Below are 18,398 nucleotides of genomic sequence, written 5' to 3' on the forward strand. Positions count from 1 at the left end.
GTACTCTTTAAAAAAAGACCAAACTTAAGCTCCAAAGCATTCAAGAGTTATGACAGTTTAAGATAGAAATTTTATTTTCAAGTCTATTCTTCAATGATGAACTGTCTTTAACTGAAAAATTAGTGTTTACTATTGTCATTTTGCATTATTGACACTATTTTCCTAATTAATGCTGTTCAGTTGCTTTGTCACAATCTGTATTGTTAAAAGCGCTATATAAATAAAGGTGACTTGACTTGACTATTCTCAAAAAGCGATCAATAGGTAATACATTCAAGATTCTTTATTGTCACTATACAAGCGTAGTGAAATTTGAGCAATCCTAACAGTGCAGTCACATGTAACTTAAACATCTGTAATACAAAAAAAAAGTATGTTATTACTATTCAATACATAAACCAATACAAACAAGGCGATAGTGCAAAGTTAAGCCTTATCTGCAATACAGTCAGCGATAAACGGTATGCTTGTTTAACAATACAATACAAAGACAGTACAAACAAGGCGATAGTGCAAATTTAAGCCTTATTAAATGGATCATAACATTGGAATAAAAAAGGATAATTTTTGACTGCCATGCAAACAACACCAGAGGGTAAAAATAAATTATGAAGAAATTCAGTTTGTCATCATGAATCAATCAAAGTAGACCCCTCCAAATTCATAATTAAAGATAGTGGCTCTATCTTTTATGAACATTTTAGCTATTTAAATGCAGTCTTGAGACTACTCGTAATATAAAGAGCTAAGAAAGCAAATATAAAGAACCTGATTACTTTTTTGTTGTTGTCGTTTTGAGTGTAGCCTCCGAGTTGATTATCGTATATAAGAGAGCCTGTAGTTCTAGTGCATTAATAAGTTGCCATGTAGGACTTCTAGACATGGTTGCTAACTTTTGCTCTTGCAGTGTTTGAAACTGAGTTTGTCGTTCAAGTGTTAAACATGTAGAGCTCAGCAATTCAAAAGGACCTGAAATCTGTTTCCTGTTGTTTTATAGGTACCCAGACTGGGACCCTCAATTGCCCTCTAGTCGCAAGTATGTTACTAATTGTTTTTCAAATACTTCTTTCATAAGTGTGATGCACCCTGCTTTTTATGAATAAAATAGTTGCTTTAGAGCATTAAAAATAAATTCTTCTCAGGTCGACGTCCCTTTCCCTGGACACGAAGAGTCGTTCAGATGGCTTGTTGGGGGCGGCTCCAATTGGTGCCAGTCTACAAAGAACAGGGATGAGCTCCAACTGGGGTAATAAATCTGCGAGAGGATGCAGTCTGGTCTAAAACAATTCCTTTCAACAGCAGACATACTTTCCGCTATCTTTTTGCTGAATCGGCAATCCACTTTCATTCTGTGACCTTGAGAGCAGTCTGTAATGTAAATGTCTTCCTGTGGGTTTCACTCATTAACAAAAACAGTACAGTGAACTTGAAGATAACACAAACTTTTCTTGTGATGCATTGGCTAATTTGGGTCGTTTAAATCAGTCTCAAATTGTAAATAACTTTTTTTCAGGATCTGATTCCAGTATGGGAATGACAAGTAAAATGACGTCGTATTCAACAGTACCACCCAAGGTAATAATGTATTGAAAGTTTCTTTTTTTTTTGTTCTTTCTTTTAAGATGTTAAAGGTGCTGTATGGAATTTAACTGTGCTAAAGCATACATATACCATAATATGTTAACAGATATTTAGGAAACATGTTAAGTTCACATAATTGTTTCTCTGAAAAACAATGCTACAGTCAGTTATTCTATTTTAAAAATGTGTTCTGTGTCGGAATGCCTGTTTTTGTTTTGGTCTGTGTGACTCTGCCCACTGCCAGTTTAATCGGTAGTATTTCAACACTCCGGGTTGCCAGTTGGCAGAAAACACAGCGTATTGCAGCCATGGCAGCTTTCAAACAAACTGGGACAGAGATCACAGATTCTAGTCAGCCTAAAAAGCCTCTGCATCCAACTAAAAATCTCTATGACCAGTGGAATATTATATGTGGATAAATCAACTCATCAAGTTACAGTATAAGGCTTGTTGCCTTTCACTGTCAGTTACGCTCATTCCTGTAGCGCGTCCTCAATCTGGCAAACGGCTTGAGTGTCGAGTATGAGGAGTAGGGCTGTCAAAATGGCTGAAAAACTAAATTCGAATTTTGTACTTAAATCTTATCAAAATTCGAATTATATTTGAATTTAAAATGCATAATTTCAGTTAGGGTGAAGAAAAGCTTTTGGCTTCTCTCCTGAGGCCACAAGAGGGCGCATCGACCAATGCACATTTATTCAAAGCATATAAGATAACATGACTATCTGTGAAAAAAGTGCATAATGTTTATAAACCAATTAGAATTAAGTTGCTTGAACAGCTATAAACAAAACAGCATTGTGTATGTATTCATAGTTTAATGCAAAGGGCTGAAAGCCAATCACACAGATTACATTTTTCATTTAAAAACACGAGTTGCAGTGGGATAGGGGAAAAAAACCAGCCATAAAGTCTCGAGATATGTTTTTTCAAAGTTAAACTTGCATAAATTTTACATGGCTTTCTAAACATGCAGCTCTTTTGTGCGAGACGCAACTGCAACTGTGATAGATATCCCTCTAGAAAATGTGCGAAATATGTGTTCTGTGTGAACGGCTTGGTTTCAGTTTTGACGTAAACAAGATCTTCTCCGCATCGATGTTCTCTTTTTTCATAATATTTGTAATAACGCAGCAGCGCCGCATCTTGTGGCTTCAACTGGATAGGCTAACAAAAACATTATAATGCAACGGCAAATCGTTATTGCATCTCGTGCACCACTGATAAGGCTGCCTCGTTAACGCACCTAAAATTCGAATGCAACGTTTTTGCATTCGAATGTGGATTTTTATTTTAAATTCGACGAATATTGGAAATTCCAATAATTTTTTAAGAGCCCTGCTGAGGAGCAAGGTGCAGAAGAAATGACTCTTTAGTATTTTGAATTTTAACTGCCGTACCCATTTCAACAACTAGATGTCAATATTACATATTGCACCTTTAAAATTCTGTAGCATTGAAATGCATCTGCAATTAACATACTGGTATATTATATATAATCGGGACATTATTTTTTAGATCTTTTGATTAAGTGGATGGTTATCTTAGTGCTTGTACACTTATAAATGTTTTTGGTTTAGATAAGAAGTAGGGTGGTCGTAGCAAAATACGAAAGGAAGCCGATGTCTCCTAACAGCCTGTTTGCCTTGGCAAAACCCTTTGGCACCATCTGTGAACATCTGATACTGAAGAACAAGGTAGTACCTGTACATATTTGAATGGTCATTGAAGATCATAAGTCATGACAATGACATTTTACCTCAATTTGGAGTGTGAATGCCCATAGTTGGTATCTGTTCTGAGTAAGTAATGCCATAAAGTTTATTACGTTCATTATTTATTGTATTTTTCAAAGGCTTTCCTGGAGATGCAGACTCATGAGGAGGCTTTGGCCATGGCTAATTATTACCAGCGTAAACCTGCCATTTTGCTTGGGAAAGAGATACACATTTATTTGTCAAAGGAACTGATGGCTATTGAGGTAAGAATGTTTCTTTTAAAGGGGTCTTATGATGCAATTTCAATTTTTCCTTTCTCTTCGGAGTGTTACAAGCTGTTCGTGCATAGATGAGATCCCTAAAGTTGCAAAGACTAAAGTCTCAAACCCAAAGAGATATTCTTTATAAAAGTTAAGACTTGTCCACGCCCTCCTAAAACGCCTCGTTCAAACACCCCCCCCACACGGATCGGCTTTCACCGTGGACGAAGCGGAGTCCAGCCCAGGGTCGTCACATGTGGTTCCCGCAACCCCGCCAGCTGCTCCTTCGTCGAATCCGCCGGCCGCGCCGTTCTCAAGCCCGCCGTGTGTGATGCTATGTGTTTTGTTGTGAATGCGAAACTACTTTGTTTGGCCTTCTAAAAGAGGACACAACTAGAAATCAGTGGTTAAAGGGTTAGTTCACCCAAAAATGAAAATTAGGCTGCGTTTTACTCACCCCCCCAGGGCATCCTAGGTGTATATGACTTTCTTCTACGAATCCAGTCGGAGTTATATTAAAAATGGTCCTGGCTATTCCAAGCTCTATCATTGCAGTCAGCGGGTGTTGCAGTGCTTCAGTCCAAAAGAAGTGAAATAAAAAGCGCCCATCCTTTAAAAAAAAAAAAGTGTCTCACATGGCTCCGGGGGATGAAAAAAAAAGGCCTCCTGTAGTGAATCGATGCGTTTTTGTAAGAAGAATAACCATATTTAAAACGTAATAATCAATTTAATGTAGCTTGCGCTCACTGTTGACGTATGAAGTCGGCTTTGCGCATGCGTTTCACAAAGGCGGGGCATAGAGGAGCAACAATAATGTACATTATGTGGACAATAATGTGTTTTTTGAACCTTAAATCGCATAAACACATTGTATTAAATACACAACATAATGTTCTTTTTAGCAACATCATATGACCCCTTTAAGAGTAGAAGTTGTACAAATCAACCAGTCAACTCAATTAAGCTTATTTGCTTTATCAATAAAGAAAAGTGGAAGGCCGGACAGAGAAACTATGCCCATGAAGAGAGGAGTCAGCCAGGTGGTGTTTTTCTCCAATTTACCACGAGGTGGTGAGAAGAAAATGGAGCTCCTCACAATAGCTCGTAGATTTGGCACGGTTGAGAAGCATCTCTTTCTAAATGATGAGGTAAGTTACATATGCAGCATGCATCTTTAAAATATGTCCTGTTTCATGGGTCTCTAGGGCTGGGTAAAACTACCCAGAAAACATTACTATTTTTTTACGGCCCTAGCAGTAATTTGTTTTTATAACAAAGGAACCATAATTTTAAAACAAAGAATCAGCAAAAACGGCATTCAAATTGTTGAACATTAATATTATGCAATATTAGGCAGATGCTTTTATCCAAAATGACTTTCATTGCATTCAAAGGTACATGCATAATGAAATCCATGACCTTGGAGTTGCTAGCATTATGCTCTACTGTTTGAGCTACAGAAATCATGTAAAATACATTGAACATTAAGTTGAAAATAATCCAGGCATGTTTTGTTCATTCATTCATTTTGTGAACAAAAATATTTAATAATAATTACTTATGTGCAACTTATGTGCTAGTGTAACTGTACTAATATATAGTAATAAATGGCAGTAATAAATGTACATAGTTTTACTAAAACATTTTGGGAACACATTTGATTTTAAGAACCAATTCTCACCATTAACTAGCATATTACTAGCATATTGGCTATTTATTAGTACTTCAAAGCACATATTAATGCCTTATTCTGTATGACCATATTTTAGATCCTTTAATCATACTAAACTTAACAACTAGCTTACTAACTATTAATAAGCTACAAATTAGGAGTTTATTGAAGCTGAAGTAGTAGTGAATAGTTAGTTAACAGTGAAAATTGGCCCTTAAAATAAAGTGTGACCAATATTTTCATTGCATCTGTCACACCTATTAATAAGCTACAAATTAGGAGTTTATTGAAGCTGAAGTAGTAGTGAATAGTTAGTTAACAGTGAAAATTGGCCCTTAAAATAAAGTGTGACCAATATTTTCATTGCATCTGTCACACGGACTTTTGTGAACTTATTTTGAGTGATAACAAATCAAAATTTTTAACTGATTTTTTTTTTTTTAATTGAGCTGATTTAGAGAAAAAAATCTAACTTAACTCTAGTAAGGTTTATAGGGGATGCTATTAACATCTCTGACCTAGTAATCTCATGCTTACAAGTCGCAGGGCATAGAGGGATTGCAAAACCAATCCAATTACACCGTCTACAGAAAACTCCCATGAAAAGTTTGTTTGGCTTTACATTGCAAACACTGGATATTTGACATCACTCAGTTCTGAGCTTTTTCTCACTTTGACTTCTTTTAAAACAGGCATTTGTGCAACTGAGCAATCCTGAGGATGCAGAGATGTTGGTGAAGTACTACACCGTCAATCCTTTGACTATCAATAAAAGATCCATTCGACTGAACATCTGCACAAAGTATAAGACTCTGACGTAAGTTGTCCTTCCTATCCAGAGAAACCACTTACAGCTTTAAAAAGAAAACAAAACCAAATGTGCTGTAAATGTGCTTGATGTTCCAGGGTCCCACCAGGCAAGGGCGATCAACCAAGGGAAGCACCTCCCCGTAAGAGCAGCACTAGCAGCAGTGCCACCAGCAGAACTGGTGATAAACCTTCATCGAAGACCCAGAGGTCCTCCTCTACATCCAAATCCAAAGGGAGCTCTGTTGAGAAAGAAGAGGAACCAAAGCCTGAGGAAGCAGAAGCCCTAGGCCATGGGTCAGGAGACGAAGATGCTGATGTTATGGAAGCACGTGATGGAGATGAAGAGGGTTTTGAAGAAGCAGATGCAGAAGATGTCGAAATCTCCTGTGATCCAGAGCAAGCCACTGAACAGCAAGAAGATATTGATGACACCAATGTAGAGGAGGAGGAGGAGGAGGAGGAGGAGGAGGAGGGGGAGGGGGAGGGGGAGGAGACGATGGTGGTGGTGGCGGTATGTTTTGGAAATCTGACTCTTCTTTGCTTGTATAAAACAAAACCTGTTTGGTCTTTCTGTAATCAGTTGTTGGGAGGAGGAGGAGGAGGAGGAGGAGGAGGAGGAGAAGGAGGAGGAGGAGGAGAACCCTGAAGCCCAGCAAGCCAGAGATGCAGAGACCGCGGAGAACCAAGAGGACTCTGATGAAAAACAGGAAGAGACTGAAGTGGAGGAACCTGCAGCATCTGAAGCAGAGCAGGAGGAGGACACCTCTGATCATCCTAAGGACCTCGAGGAACAGAATGAAGAACAACCTGAAGATGAGGGTGCTGAAGAGGACAATGCAGAGCAGGCAGGACCTTTGGCACATATTCTGAAATGCTACTGCCTAATTCTTTGATGCTGGGATAGTTCTTAAAAATTTTTTAATTGTGTTATTTACTCTTGAACGTGAAGAAATATTCATGTAGATATTTTCCACACAACAAAAGAGGCTGTCAATCTCCAAAAAGGACCAAAAACAGCTTAATTAAAAGTGCGCAGTAAAAATAGCATTACATTTACAGTAAAAAGATTTGCCACTGTGGTTGTCAGAAATGACTGAAAATCTGTAAAACCGTAAACACTGTGACAGTAATGGCATTTTGGTACTTGTATATTTTACAACTTATAACTATATTTTAAGTGAAATAATGCTAATATACCAATCTTCTTAAATTACCAAAATCTGCTTTTACTGCTTTTCCCCATAACATGCTTTGTTGCAGGCACCTCCCCATGATGAGTGGACACAACCCTTACTGGTGTTGATTGGCTACAAGTGCATTTTGGCGCTCAATCAGATCCACTTTCAGCAGCTTATTGCACTTTTAACCAATTTATTTTGTTTATTAATAGTCCATATCTCTCATCTGTTGTATTCCAAGTCTTCTAAAGCTGTACAATTGTATGAATCACTTTTATGCTCTTTTGAGCTTGACAGCCCTGATCACTATTCATCACAGCATGCATATTCTTTTTTGGGGTGAACTACTCCTTTAATATAAATTGCATGTTTTTCACTCTTTTGACCTGCATTTCTGTTGACTCTGTGTATCTGCTTCTAGGAGGATCAAAATGAAATAGATTTTCCTGAAAACATGGATGAGTTTGTTACTCTTGATGAGCTAGCAGAGGACGACGACGCTGACAAACAAGACTCAAAGTCCAAAGCTAAAAACACATCAGGTACTGCTTTTGAGCAATGACAATGGCTTTAGCAGTGATCCATGACAATTGAGTCTTCGGTGTTAAAATAAAATAAAAATGTACAATCATATTTTTAATTAAATCTGCAATGTCAGTGCTCATGACTTTGTCGTCTTTAATTAGCTAGAACAAAGAAGCGAGGCTGACACCCAAACATTTTAATCTGTTTACTTGACCAAATAATGTACAATACCTCTCAAAAGGGATCAGTAAGGTTTTTTTTTTTCCAAAATGAATACTATAATTGTCCAAGGATGCATTAAAAGTGATATAAAAAAAATCAGTTTCAAAATAAATGCTGCAGCATATTAGAATGATTTCTGAAGGATCATGTGACACTGAAGACTGGAGTAATAATGCTGAAAATTTGCATCCCAGGAAAATATTTTTTAAATTGTAATAATATTTCACAATATTACTGTTTTTACTGTATTTGTGATCAAATAATTGCAACCTTGGTGAGCGCAAGAGACTTCTTTCAAAAACATTGAAAGTTTTTTCTGACCCCAAACCTTTAAATGGTACTGTAATCTTGAAATAGCTATTTATTAAACTGGTTTTTCTGTAGTCATTTCATTTAAATGATGCATCTTCTCATCTTGTATGTTTCAGGAAGCTCCAAGGATAATGGAGTAAGTCACTTATTTCTTGCATACTTGAAAATTAATTAGCAACCAATGAGTACGTTTACATGGACAACAATACTCCGATTTTAATACGATTAAGACAATACTCTGATTAAGAATCTACCATGTAAACAGAGATTTTTGGTTACCTTAATCCAGCTAAAGTCATAATCGAAGTAAACACATCAAATTAAGACGTGGAGTATTCCTATTTTAGTTGCATTACTGAAGTGCAGAATAGACATGTAAACACCTTAATCTCATTATTACCGTCGTGTAGGACTTTTCGTGTAAAACGGGAACATGAAATAAATATTCTAAAAGTAACTCATGTAAACACCATAATCATAATATTGACTTATTTAGAATAAGGTAAATAATTAGATTACTGATGTCCATGTAAATGTAGTCAATGTCTGTACATTGATTTACTGATTGTGTTAGATATTAATGTATGTTCTCTAATTGTAGGGATTGAGAGTTGTGAATGTCGTTGGGTTTAAACGTGGCTACGGTTATCTGGATGAAGTCCTTTCTCTTGCAAAGCCATTTGGTAAAGTGGTGCGGCACCTGGTTTTGGATGTGAGGCCTGAGGTAACAGCTCTCAGATGTACTGTTCAGGCCACCTCACTCACAGCAGCTTTGCTGTAGCTATCCAAAAATGTATGCTAGATTATTTAATAATGTGTGTATAAATGTTTATTATGCATTGACAGGCTGTTTAATTGATTGCAATTTGGCTGGAGAACACGGTCTGTTCAATGAATTATGTTAAAAAAAATTTTTTTTTGGTGCTCTGTGTTAGGCCTTTCTGGAACTCTCCAATGAACAAGAGGCAAGAGCAATGGCTAGTTTCTACAGTGGAAATGTCATGCCATCTGTGTGTGGAAAGCCTGTGAAGGTCTATCATTCACAATCCTATCCAACCATCCAGGTAAGACTTGGGCTTATTAAAGGGATAGTTTACCCACAAATTAAAATTTGCTGTTAATTTACTCACCCTCGGACCATCCAAGATGTTGGTGAGTTTTTTTTTTTATTCAGTAGAACAGTAAATAATTGTTTTTGCTATGAGTGTGCTCCTTGCTGATTCATAACATTCAAGTCAGCAGCTGCCCGTCTTTAAGAAATAAGAAAAGCATATCAAGGAACACAAAATGAATACCCCTGGCTCATGACGATATATCGAGGTCTTATGAAGCGAAACAATCTGTCTGTGCAAGAAACTGATCACTATTTACATTATTACCTGTAATCCTGAGCCTCAGGTAAACGGTCCGGAGAGATGTCTGGTTCACAAGTGAATCATTCTTTTGAACCGTTTTTTTTTTTTTGGTGGACTTGTTAAACACGTTCATCAAGTCAGACTGAATCATCTGAAACCGTTTGCGGCTCGAGCAGCACAGATGTACAAGTTAGTTATCCAAAACTCACTTTCAGACGCCTGACAGTCACTCCGACTGGAAATTAGCCAAAATACCAGCATATCTGACAATGTGATGAATGAATCATTCAGCGCTCCAGTTCCTCCAAAAGTCACTGAACTGAGAAAACAGTTTGACTTGGACTGAAGACCAATGAGCCATTGGTTTTATGTAAAAAGGTGAGCTGATGAAGAGCAGTTTAGTCATTTCATGTGTTTTATACATGTAAAACATCCACATTTCACATCATTACTGGCTGCTTTAATGATAATTGGGTATACGTGACGTCATTGCGTGATTACGTAAGCAAGCAAGTGAATTGAGCCAAATCATTGAAACAAATTTTAAGAAAGAACCAGTTTGCGGAAAATAATCAGATTTCCCCGTTTCCTGAGGCTCTGGAAAATGGACAGCCGCTAACTTGCACAGTTTCAGCTAAGAATATCTTTACTGTTCTACTGAAAAAAAGTCATCTACATCTTATTCTTGGATGTCCTAAGGGTGAGAAAATTAACAGCAAATATTCATTTTTGGGTGAGCTACCCCTGTAACTCTCCCGGAAAACTGCCTTTGAATCTAAAATTGCGGAATCTAACATCGTTTATGTGCAATGTCTACAGAGTGGCAGAGTCATCTACGTTCGTAATATTCCTCCCTTCAAAGGCTCAGATGCCTTAATTCTGAAAATCGCAGAACCATTTGGAAAAGTTAAGAGATACTTTTTGAACCGAATACGCAATGAGGTAATGTAAAAATTTGACACTTTCTGGCGGATACATAAGCAAAATAAATATGGTGTTTATAACATTTGTGGTATTTTTGCTCAGTGCTTCATTGAGATGGAAAGATGGGAAGATGCTGAGAAAATGGCAGAGACCTACAAGGAAAATCGACCTAAATTTGAAGGCAAACGACTGGTTGTCTATGTGAGCAGGAAATATAAGCAACTCAAACATGGGTCAGTTAGAAATTCAGATTCCCTTTTTTTTCTTTCCAAAGAATCTTGCATGGCATCTGTTTTGACAATATAATCTTCTTCCAGACACAGACCTCCAAGCCCAGAGCCTGAGGACAAACGGCCACTCAAGAGGGAGCGCTCCGGAGAGTCTGAGACCCAGAGCAACTCCTCTGGCAAAAGTAAGAATAAGAAAGAGGAAGAGCCTTCTGTCAAGAAGATGAAAGTGGAAGAGACTGTCACTGATAAAGCTGAGGAAGAGGAGAGCCAGGAAGAGAAGGAAAGCCAAAATGTTTCAGCAGAAACCGTTCCTGAAGTGAAGAGCGATCCAGAGGAGGAACAAATCAAAGACACATCAGAGCACCAGAATATGGAGACTGTGAGTGACCTCATTATTTTTGTTTATAGCATGAATATAGTCTCGTTTGCCATTCCTTTTTGGATGAGGGTAGCATGCTTATGAATGAGTTCTCCCTTTAAAGGAATAGTGAAAATGAAAATTTACTGAAACTCACCCTCGGGACATTAAATAGTTTTTTCCATGGGAACTGATTTGGAGTAATTTAGCATTGCATCACTTGCTTACCATTGGATCCTGTGCAGTGAATGGGTGCCGTCAGAATGAGAGTCCAAACAGCTGATAAAAACATCACAATAATCCACACCACTCCATCAATTTACACCTTGTGAAGCAAAAGCTGCGTGTTTGTAAGAAACAAATCCATCAAAATGTTTTTTACCACTTTATTATGGATACTTGTCCATAATCCATAATAATGCTTCCTTCAGAGAATAAGTGGTCACATCTGAAACAGGAGAGAAATATGCACAGATCAAGCAGTGTTTATAAGCCAAAACAGTTCTAAACAAATATATGGGTGGATTTTGATGTGAGAGAACAACGGGATGGGTTTTTAATTTATTTTTTCATAATGGGGGGGTGGGGGGGGGCTTTATTATAGATTATGGAGTCATATTTTGACAGTGATCTCAGTCCAGGCAGTAGATAAAATATATTTTGTAAATGCTGCCAACAGGATGTACTTGATTTATCCACTGCTTTCCTTTGCCCAGGAGCCACAAGATGAAGAGACTGATGCTACTCCCCCTGAATCAGAGAAGAGCGTGAAGAAGACTGAGGAAAAACCCATTACAACAACACCGCCTGAAATAAAGCTTGACACTAGCCATGCTACTCTTGAGGCATATGATCCTAATGTCCCAGTGGGTAAGATGGCTTTGGTTTTTGCAAAGAAATACGTTTGACATAACAAACCTATGTATTTAGTCTCCTTCACGGAGTAGTTGTCTTGTCCACAAACGTGGAATAAAAAAATCACATAAATATAGTAATAAATCAGTTCGGCTTGCTGCTAAATGCTTCAAACCAATCGATGAATGTCTTATAAAAACCTGATGTGCCCTGACTTAGGAAAAACATTGGCCATTTTAGTCACTATGTGTGCGATATAGTCCTGATAGATGGCTTGTAAGGAGTCTCATTAATGAATCCCATCCGACCCGTTTCAGGTGTGGAGTTTGTGAAGATGGGATATTACTGCAGAGTCTGCTTCCTGTTTTACTCGAATGAAGACACTGCAAAGAAGATCCACTGCAGTAGCCAAGCACACTACGATAAACTTAAGGTGATCATTTTTTTTCATCCTCATCATTCTGTCACTTGTAATGCGCTAACTGTAAAAGCATAAGATGTCAAGGACTGAGGTCTAGATTATGCATTACAGCTTGGGGTTTCACTTACTTTTTTTTATTAGTAAATATCAGAATTATTACATTGACGTTTTCGGTTCTTTTTGAAACAAATGTTCTTTTTCTCAACAGAAATATCTGGAAAAGGAGAAAGCCAAAGCACAGAGTAATGGAGCGAAGAAATAAACCGTTCGCGGCACGCTGGAGCATCTCTTAATATGTCCTTTGTGCTGTGTTTTGAGTGAATTTTACATAGTTTTTTTTTTTTTTTTTTCTAAAAAAGATTAGACTGAGGTTTCGCTCTTTTTAAAGTAGTAATGAAAGCTGACACATTCGTAAATCATATTCCTGCCTGTTCTGTTTTAGTGATTTAGATGTGAAGTTTAACACATTTTACGCCTTAATTGCTACTACAACAACTGTATTTTTGTTTTTCCTTTCTTTTATTAAATTTCAGCATTCCTCAGACTCTGTCTGACTCTTTTTAATCTTTTTTTTCTATTTAATTTGTATTCTGTGAAAGGAGAGCCCATTCATGGCCCCATTGTTATATAATCAGAGCATACGGTAAATCTGTGCTATTGGAATAACACTAAAGATACATTTTAAAATGTAAACCTATTTGTGAAAATCAATTTCTCTGGTATATCATTTAAGACCCAAGGGCCCTTTTGTTACATTTAGCTATGTATGATCAATCAAGGAATTAAAACACCACTATTTAGAGAGAACTGTTATATAAAGGCAATGCTATATTTATGTGGTTTAAAGATAAGTTTTACTCTGATTGTAGCACATGGGACTACTGTTTTATCTGTTACCTATATCCCAAAAAATGTTAAACCCTTTTGATAAATTGAATCTTGACGCATGCGCATTTTACGACAGTTTAGACGCGTTTACGATACAAACTGGGGCGCTGTTTACAACCGAGCTGTATAGTTACAAAAGGGTTATGCTGCAAATTGAACAATGGTGCGTATGTGTGCTTTTCCTGGATGTTTCAACAGACAGAAAGCAGTGAGGTTGCGTCCTCGGCCGTTGTCGCCAGAGGAAAGGCTGACTTTTCACAGATTCCCACTGAATGACCCGCAGCGCCTGAGGCTATGGCTGCTCGCGGTTCGCCGGGACACTGGTTTACCCGTTCAGTCTCTGGACGTTTTGAGGCTGTGCAGTCAACATTTTTCACGAGACGATTTCAGGTCAGATAAGGGAAGTGTACGACGATATCTGAAGTCGACAGCCGTCCCTGTGTGGTTTTTCAAAACTGAGGTATGTGAGGACCAACTTACAGAGTAGAGTACATCTGTGTGACCGTGAAAACCATGTGCTGTAAGTTACTTTCAGGGGAGGTTGCTGAAGGAAGATCGATTTGTTGCTAAATGACGCGACGTCAATGCGCGGTGACGTCATTACGTAATCACGACGCAAAATTGTGTCGCTGCATCAAATCTCGGCCCCAAAAAAAATATATGTAAATGTTAATTTAGAGGCGTTTATAAAATAATAGAAATGCATAATATAATATTAAAATATAAATAACTAATTTTAAATACAACATTGAATTATTTAACACTTTCACATGTTTTAACAATTACAATTTAAGTTTGTTTTTATTAAGCTAGTGAACTAGTAAAACTACTCATTCTGAACGATTATAGATTTAAGCAGTGTATTAGTAGTTCGTATGCTACACTCTAAGAAAAGCCTGTAAAAATAGGGCAAAATCTATTAATATGAAGGAATTTTCCGTAATTATTATTCACACGTTTTTTACCTACATTTTAAATTACGCATTGTATTTTGTGTTTTCGGGTTACAATGGATAATCACTCAATTTTTCTAGATATTTTTCTTACCGTGCACTAACTGATCAACAAACTCAAGTACAAGCTACTAACAAGGTGTATCATAAATGAACAATTATTCAATTATTATTATTATTATTATTAAACAATTGCTAATAGCAGCCAACTTAATTCATGTGAATTGTGTACTGCTAGGCACCTTTGGTTTCCTCTCTTTGTGTAATTTAGATGGAAAATGTGTGGCTTTTTTATCGTTAAAATTTGCTAAATGTTGCCAAATAAATTTTTTAAAATAGCTAAATTTGTTGCTAGGTGCTTTTGGAAGAAAAAGTTGCTAGGGTAGTCTGAAAAGTTGCTAAATCTAGCGACAAAATTGCTACGTTGGCAACACTTGTCTGTTGTTCCAAACAAACCTATGATCACTAAAGGTTTGTTTTAAGTAAGTTGGGAACAAACATGCACAAAAAAACATATACCTTCACTTTACGGAAGTCAGTCGGTCATTGGTACGACTAAAGGGTGATTAAATAAATATATATATATATTACAATTTTTTTCTTTAAATAAAATAAAGGGGTATGACCTGACCAATCTAAGGTTGGAAGACAAGAATAAAATTAAAGAATAATTACGCTCCTCCTCTCCCGTTTCTTTAATGCGAGATCTAATTCCTTTAAATGAACAGTTACAGGTAAATAAAATAAAAAAAGTCATACAAGGAGAAACAAACTAATTAATTTACTGTACATAAAGAGTTGGAGTGAAAACATTATTGTAGTATTAACCATATCACTATAGAGCTATATCACAGTCATTATATTATTTGTTGTGTAGTGTATGACAGTGTGCACTAAATCTGATTTACAACATCAAATGGCATGATGACTGTTTTAGGAGGCTCGGAGAGATCCGTCTCAGCCCAGACAGAGATTTATCCACTGCTTTCCTTTGCTGTCCTTTGACCAGGAGGCTGAAGATGAAGAGACTGTTGCTGCTGTATCAGAGAAGAGTGTGAAGACCGCGGGAAAATACACTACACCAGCACCGCCTCAAATAAAGCTAGAATCTAGAAGCGCCGCTCTTGGTAATGCCCCAGTTGGTAAGATGGCTTTGATTTTGCTAATAAATTGTTTCACACAGCCAGGCGTTTGACTTGGTTTGCCTTACTGAAAGTGAGCGAAGACTGCTCTCTTTGTGATCGATGAAGCGGTCAGTCACTTCAGTTTAGCACGAGTTAACAGAGTTCTGAATTCTTGTGAAATTTCCAGTTCTAATCAAAAAATGATTGATTACACTGTACAACGAGTATCTTATTTACATGGTATCTACAATTTGTTGTTGTATGGTAATGGTAACCTCACTAATTGTGATATATTCAATATGTTTCTGAAACAAATGTTCTGTTTTATTTTCTCATCTAAAATCTCTGGAAGAGGAGGAAGCCAAAGCACAGAGTAATGGGATGAAGAAATGAGCCACTCATGCTGGAACATCTTTTAATAGACTATTTATTTCTATTTTTTATTTTTTTAATTAACAAATATTTTCTCCATTTAATGTAGTAGCAAAAGCTTCATAAGCAAGTCATAGCTGTTCTGTTCTAACGATTTAGATGTGACATTGTATGCCACACACTTAACTGCTACTACTGTGTTTTTCTGTTTCTGTTGTTTTATTAATACTGAGGTCATGAATTATCTTTCACAAAATGCAAAAGAGAGAGAGATATTATAAAAAAGTCATGCAGAGTCTGGGGAATGTGGAAAGGTTTTATGAAAGATACAATTCTTGACATCAGTATTTTATTTTAATGTTATAATGTAATTAATCAATCATGCTCAGAACACCTTACAGTAAAACTCTTTCTCTCTAGTACATTTTTGTATTGCTAAAAAGGCTTTGTGATATAGCAAGTGTTCGGGCACTACTGGCAATAAATGTCTGGAAAAATAAAAGGTCAGTTCTTGTTCCTTGTCTCCGTCTCTGGTCGATATATAAAACCTCCAGTATTTACAAGGCTTTTGGGATTTTGCCAGAGAGAGAGAGACGATAGTTGTGTTTACATAATTTGACATTTTAAGCATAGTTTTTCTCTGTTACTTTAGTTGGTAAAGTTATTTCTACTGTAACAATACTGATTAATAGTCGTGACAAACATTTAATTAGCATTGGCGTTATCAGAGCTTATTTTTAAGTTCTAACCAATTAATGCTATAGTGTATATGTTGTTATTATTTTATTTCTGAATAAAATGTAACAAGTCATTTTTAATATTCACACACATTCAAACAATACATCCGGGGCGACTTTTATTTTGAAAAATCACATTTCCGGTTTGGACACCGAGGCTAGAAGAAGAACGTCTTTCAGCGTAACCGCTATCTTGCATAGCTTTAGCGATCAGTTGCTTTATTCCAGCTTGTAAGGTACGTTTTTTTCATAAGTCAGTACAAACTGATTATTTCCTTCGTAATATAATTTGATAACGCCCCATTTGATGTTATTGTATTAGTGGGAATATGGCGGTTAGCTTCAGGGCCAAAGACCAACGGAAAGATGGCGCTTAGCATCAGGCCAAAACACAAGAGAAGCAACTCTTCAGGAAAAACTGTCAAATTATTCTTCACTTTTAAGTTGAAAAGCAAACTCCACATACACTGAGGTAGTCTACATATGAAATTTCAAGCAGTGACATACTATCTTTTTTTCTTTCTTATAAAATAATTTACGTGTATTATAAATGCATGTTGACATGAAAGCGAAAGTCTTTCAAAACGTAAAGATGAAGGTTTCCAGTTAAAGTTGCTTTCCTTTATACATATCCTCTAACAAAGTTCATGGACATTAGGCCTCTACCAGTTACATTAATTAACTTTCTAGTTGTGATATTTCTGGTCTGATACAGTTGAAGTTTTCTAAAAACAAACCCAGAGACATCCACAAAGTGAATGATTTCATTTTTCATCTCAAGGTAAGACTGATACAGGTGACACGCCTCAGCCGGATTCACCAGCAGATCTTCCACCTGAAGCTGATCTCTTCAATATTGTAGTATTAATACAAGGAGAACAAATTCTCCTTACCAACTTTTTAACAGGTGAGCAGCAGCTGCCCCGGCAAGAGCTGATTTTTTTGAGGTCCTACACATATTTGACTACTTTTGACAACTTTGAGACATGTCTTACAATCAACCATACCGAAACCCACCTGATGATTACAGCGCAAGCAATGACAAGTACAAAGACTCGCAACGAATTTATCACCGGGAGTCTACCGCTTACAGGTCGCGAATTAGGAGCGGATCTCCAGAGCGGACGTCTCCATCCTCATCAGAACCTGTCCTCTCGTCTGCTAAGGCTTTGTCTTTTCTGCATAGCTGTGGACTGGATGCTGAAGACCTTCAAACTCTGGCCAAGCTTCCGGAGCATCTCATCGCAGCCGATACCCTTCCTGACCTTCTTGCGCAGATCAAAAATAAGAAAGCGTCCAACACTTCTTCATCTAGGTCCGGTGCGCTCCAACCCGGTTCGTCATCTCGCTCCTGGGACGACAGGAGCCACACTCAGCTGGTTGAGTATCCATTGGCTTTGCCTGTCCGTCAGTCATATTCCATTCCTCGAGAGCAGCTTCCAACCTGGGACGACCGCTGGGAAAATGCCCAACAAACAAGCTCTCCAACATGCACGCACACCAGTTCTGACTCAAACTATGTGGTTGAGTACAACCATCTGAAAGACAAACAGTCTTATTTTGATAAAGCGTCTTATGCCACAGAACCATCAAGGCAGAAAACGTCCGTTGTCCCGCAGTCTTACTCTAGCCACAGCAGAGATGCTAGTCAATCCTCACATTTGTCCAGCAGAGACTTCAGTCAGTCCTCTCCTCTGACCAGTAGAGATGCAAGTCAGTCCTCCCATCGCTCTAGCAGAGACGTCAGTCAGTCCTCTTATCTGTCCAGTAAAGACGTCAGTCAGTCCTCCCATCGCTCTAGCAGAGATGTCAGTCAGACCTCTTATCTGTCCAATAGAGACATTGGTCAGTCCTCACATCTGTCCGGTAGAGACGTTGGCCAGTCCTCACATCTGTCCGGTAG

At 37.5% G+C, this 18,398-nt stretch overlaps 2 protein-coding genes across 5 annotated transcripts in view; both read left to right on the top strand.

Annotated features, from left to right (window-relative positions):
* The window catches only part of LOC107598326 (matrin-3-like), a 28,628-nt gene extending 15,867 nt beyond the window's left edge, over positions 1-12,761 (top strand). The window contains exons 10-22 of the mRNA XM_016289623.1: positions 5,924-6,048; positions 6,138-6,492; positions 6,665-6,886; positions 7,641-7,761; positions 8,395-8,414; positions 8,880-9,002; positions 9,214-9,342; positions 10,453-10,575; positions 10,660-10,790; positions 10,875-11,166; positions 11,862-12,015; positions 12,318-12,433; positions 12,630-12,761. Of these exons, the coding sequence (XP_016145109.1) occupies positions 5,924-6,048; positions 6,138-6,492; positions 6,665-6,886; positions 7,641-7,761; positions 8,395-8,414; positions 8,880-9,002; positions 9,214-9,342; positions 10,453-10,575; positions 10,660-10,790; positions 10,875-11,166; positions 11,862-12,015; positions 12,318-12,433; positions 12,630-12,683 (1,965 nt within the window). The 3' untranslated portion in view covers positions 12,684-12,761. The remainder of the gene's footprint in view (positions 1-5,923; positions 6,049-6,137; positions 6,493-6,664; positions 6,887-7,640; positions 7,762-8,394; positions 8,415-8,879; positions 9,003-9,213; positions 9,343-10,452; positions 10,576-10,659; positions 10,791-10,874; positions 11,167-11,861; positions 12,016-12,317; positions 12,434-12,629) is intronic.
* A 517-nt stretch (positions 12,762-13,278) lies between these two features.
* LOC107598372 (THAP domain-containing protein 4-like) lies at positions 13,279-16,289 on the top strand. 4 transcript variants are annotated; one of them, XM_016289676.1, is made up of 3 exons: positions 13,279-13,769; positions 15,200-15,404; positions 15,739-16,289. In XM_016289676.1, the coding sequence occupies exons 1-3, from the start codon at positions 13,470-13,472 to the stop codon at positions 15,777-15,779; spliced, it is 546 nt and encodes a 181-aa protein (XP_016145162.1). In that variant the 5' UTR covers positions 13,279-13,469; the 3' UTR covers positions 15,780-16,289. The 4 variants fall into 4 exon arrangements, with proteins under 4 accessions (XP_016145162.1, XP_016145164.1, XP_016145163.1 ...); XM_016289678.1 differs by having other exon boundaries at positions 15,744-16,289; XM_016289677.1 differs by having other exon boundaries at positions 15,200-15,389.
* The last annotated feature ends 2,109 nt before the right edge of the window (positions 16,290-18,398 follow it).

Source organism: Sinocyclocheilus grahami, unplaced genomic scaffold (assembly GCF_001515645.1).
Source record: "Sinocyclocheilus grahami isolate Dianchi unplaced genomic scaffold, SAMN03320097.WGS_v1.1 scaffold250.1, whole genome shotgun sequence".
NCBI lineage: Eukaryota > Metazoa > Chordata > Actinopteri > Cypriniformes > Cyprinidae > Sinocyclocheilus > Sinocyclocheilus grahami.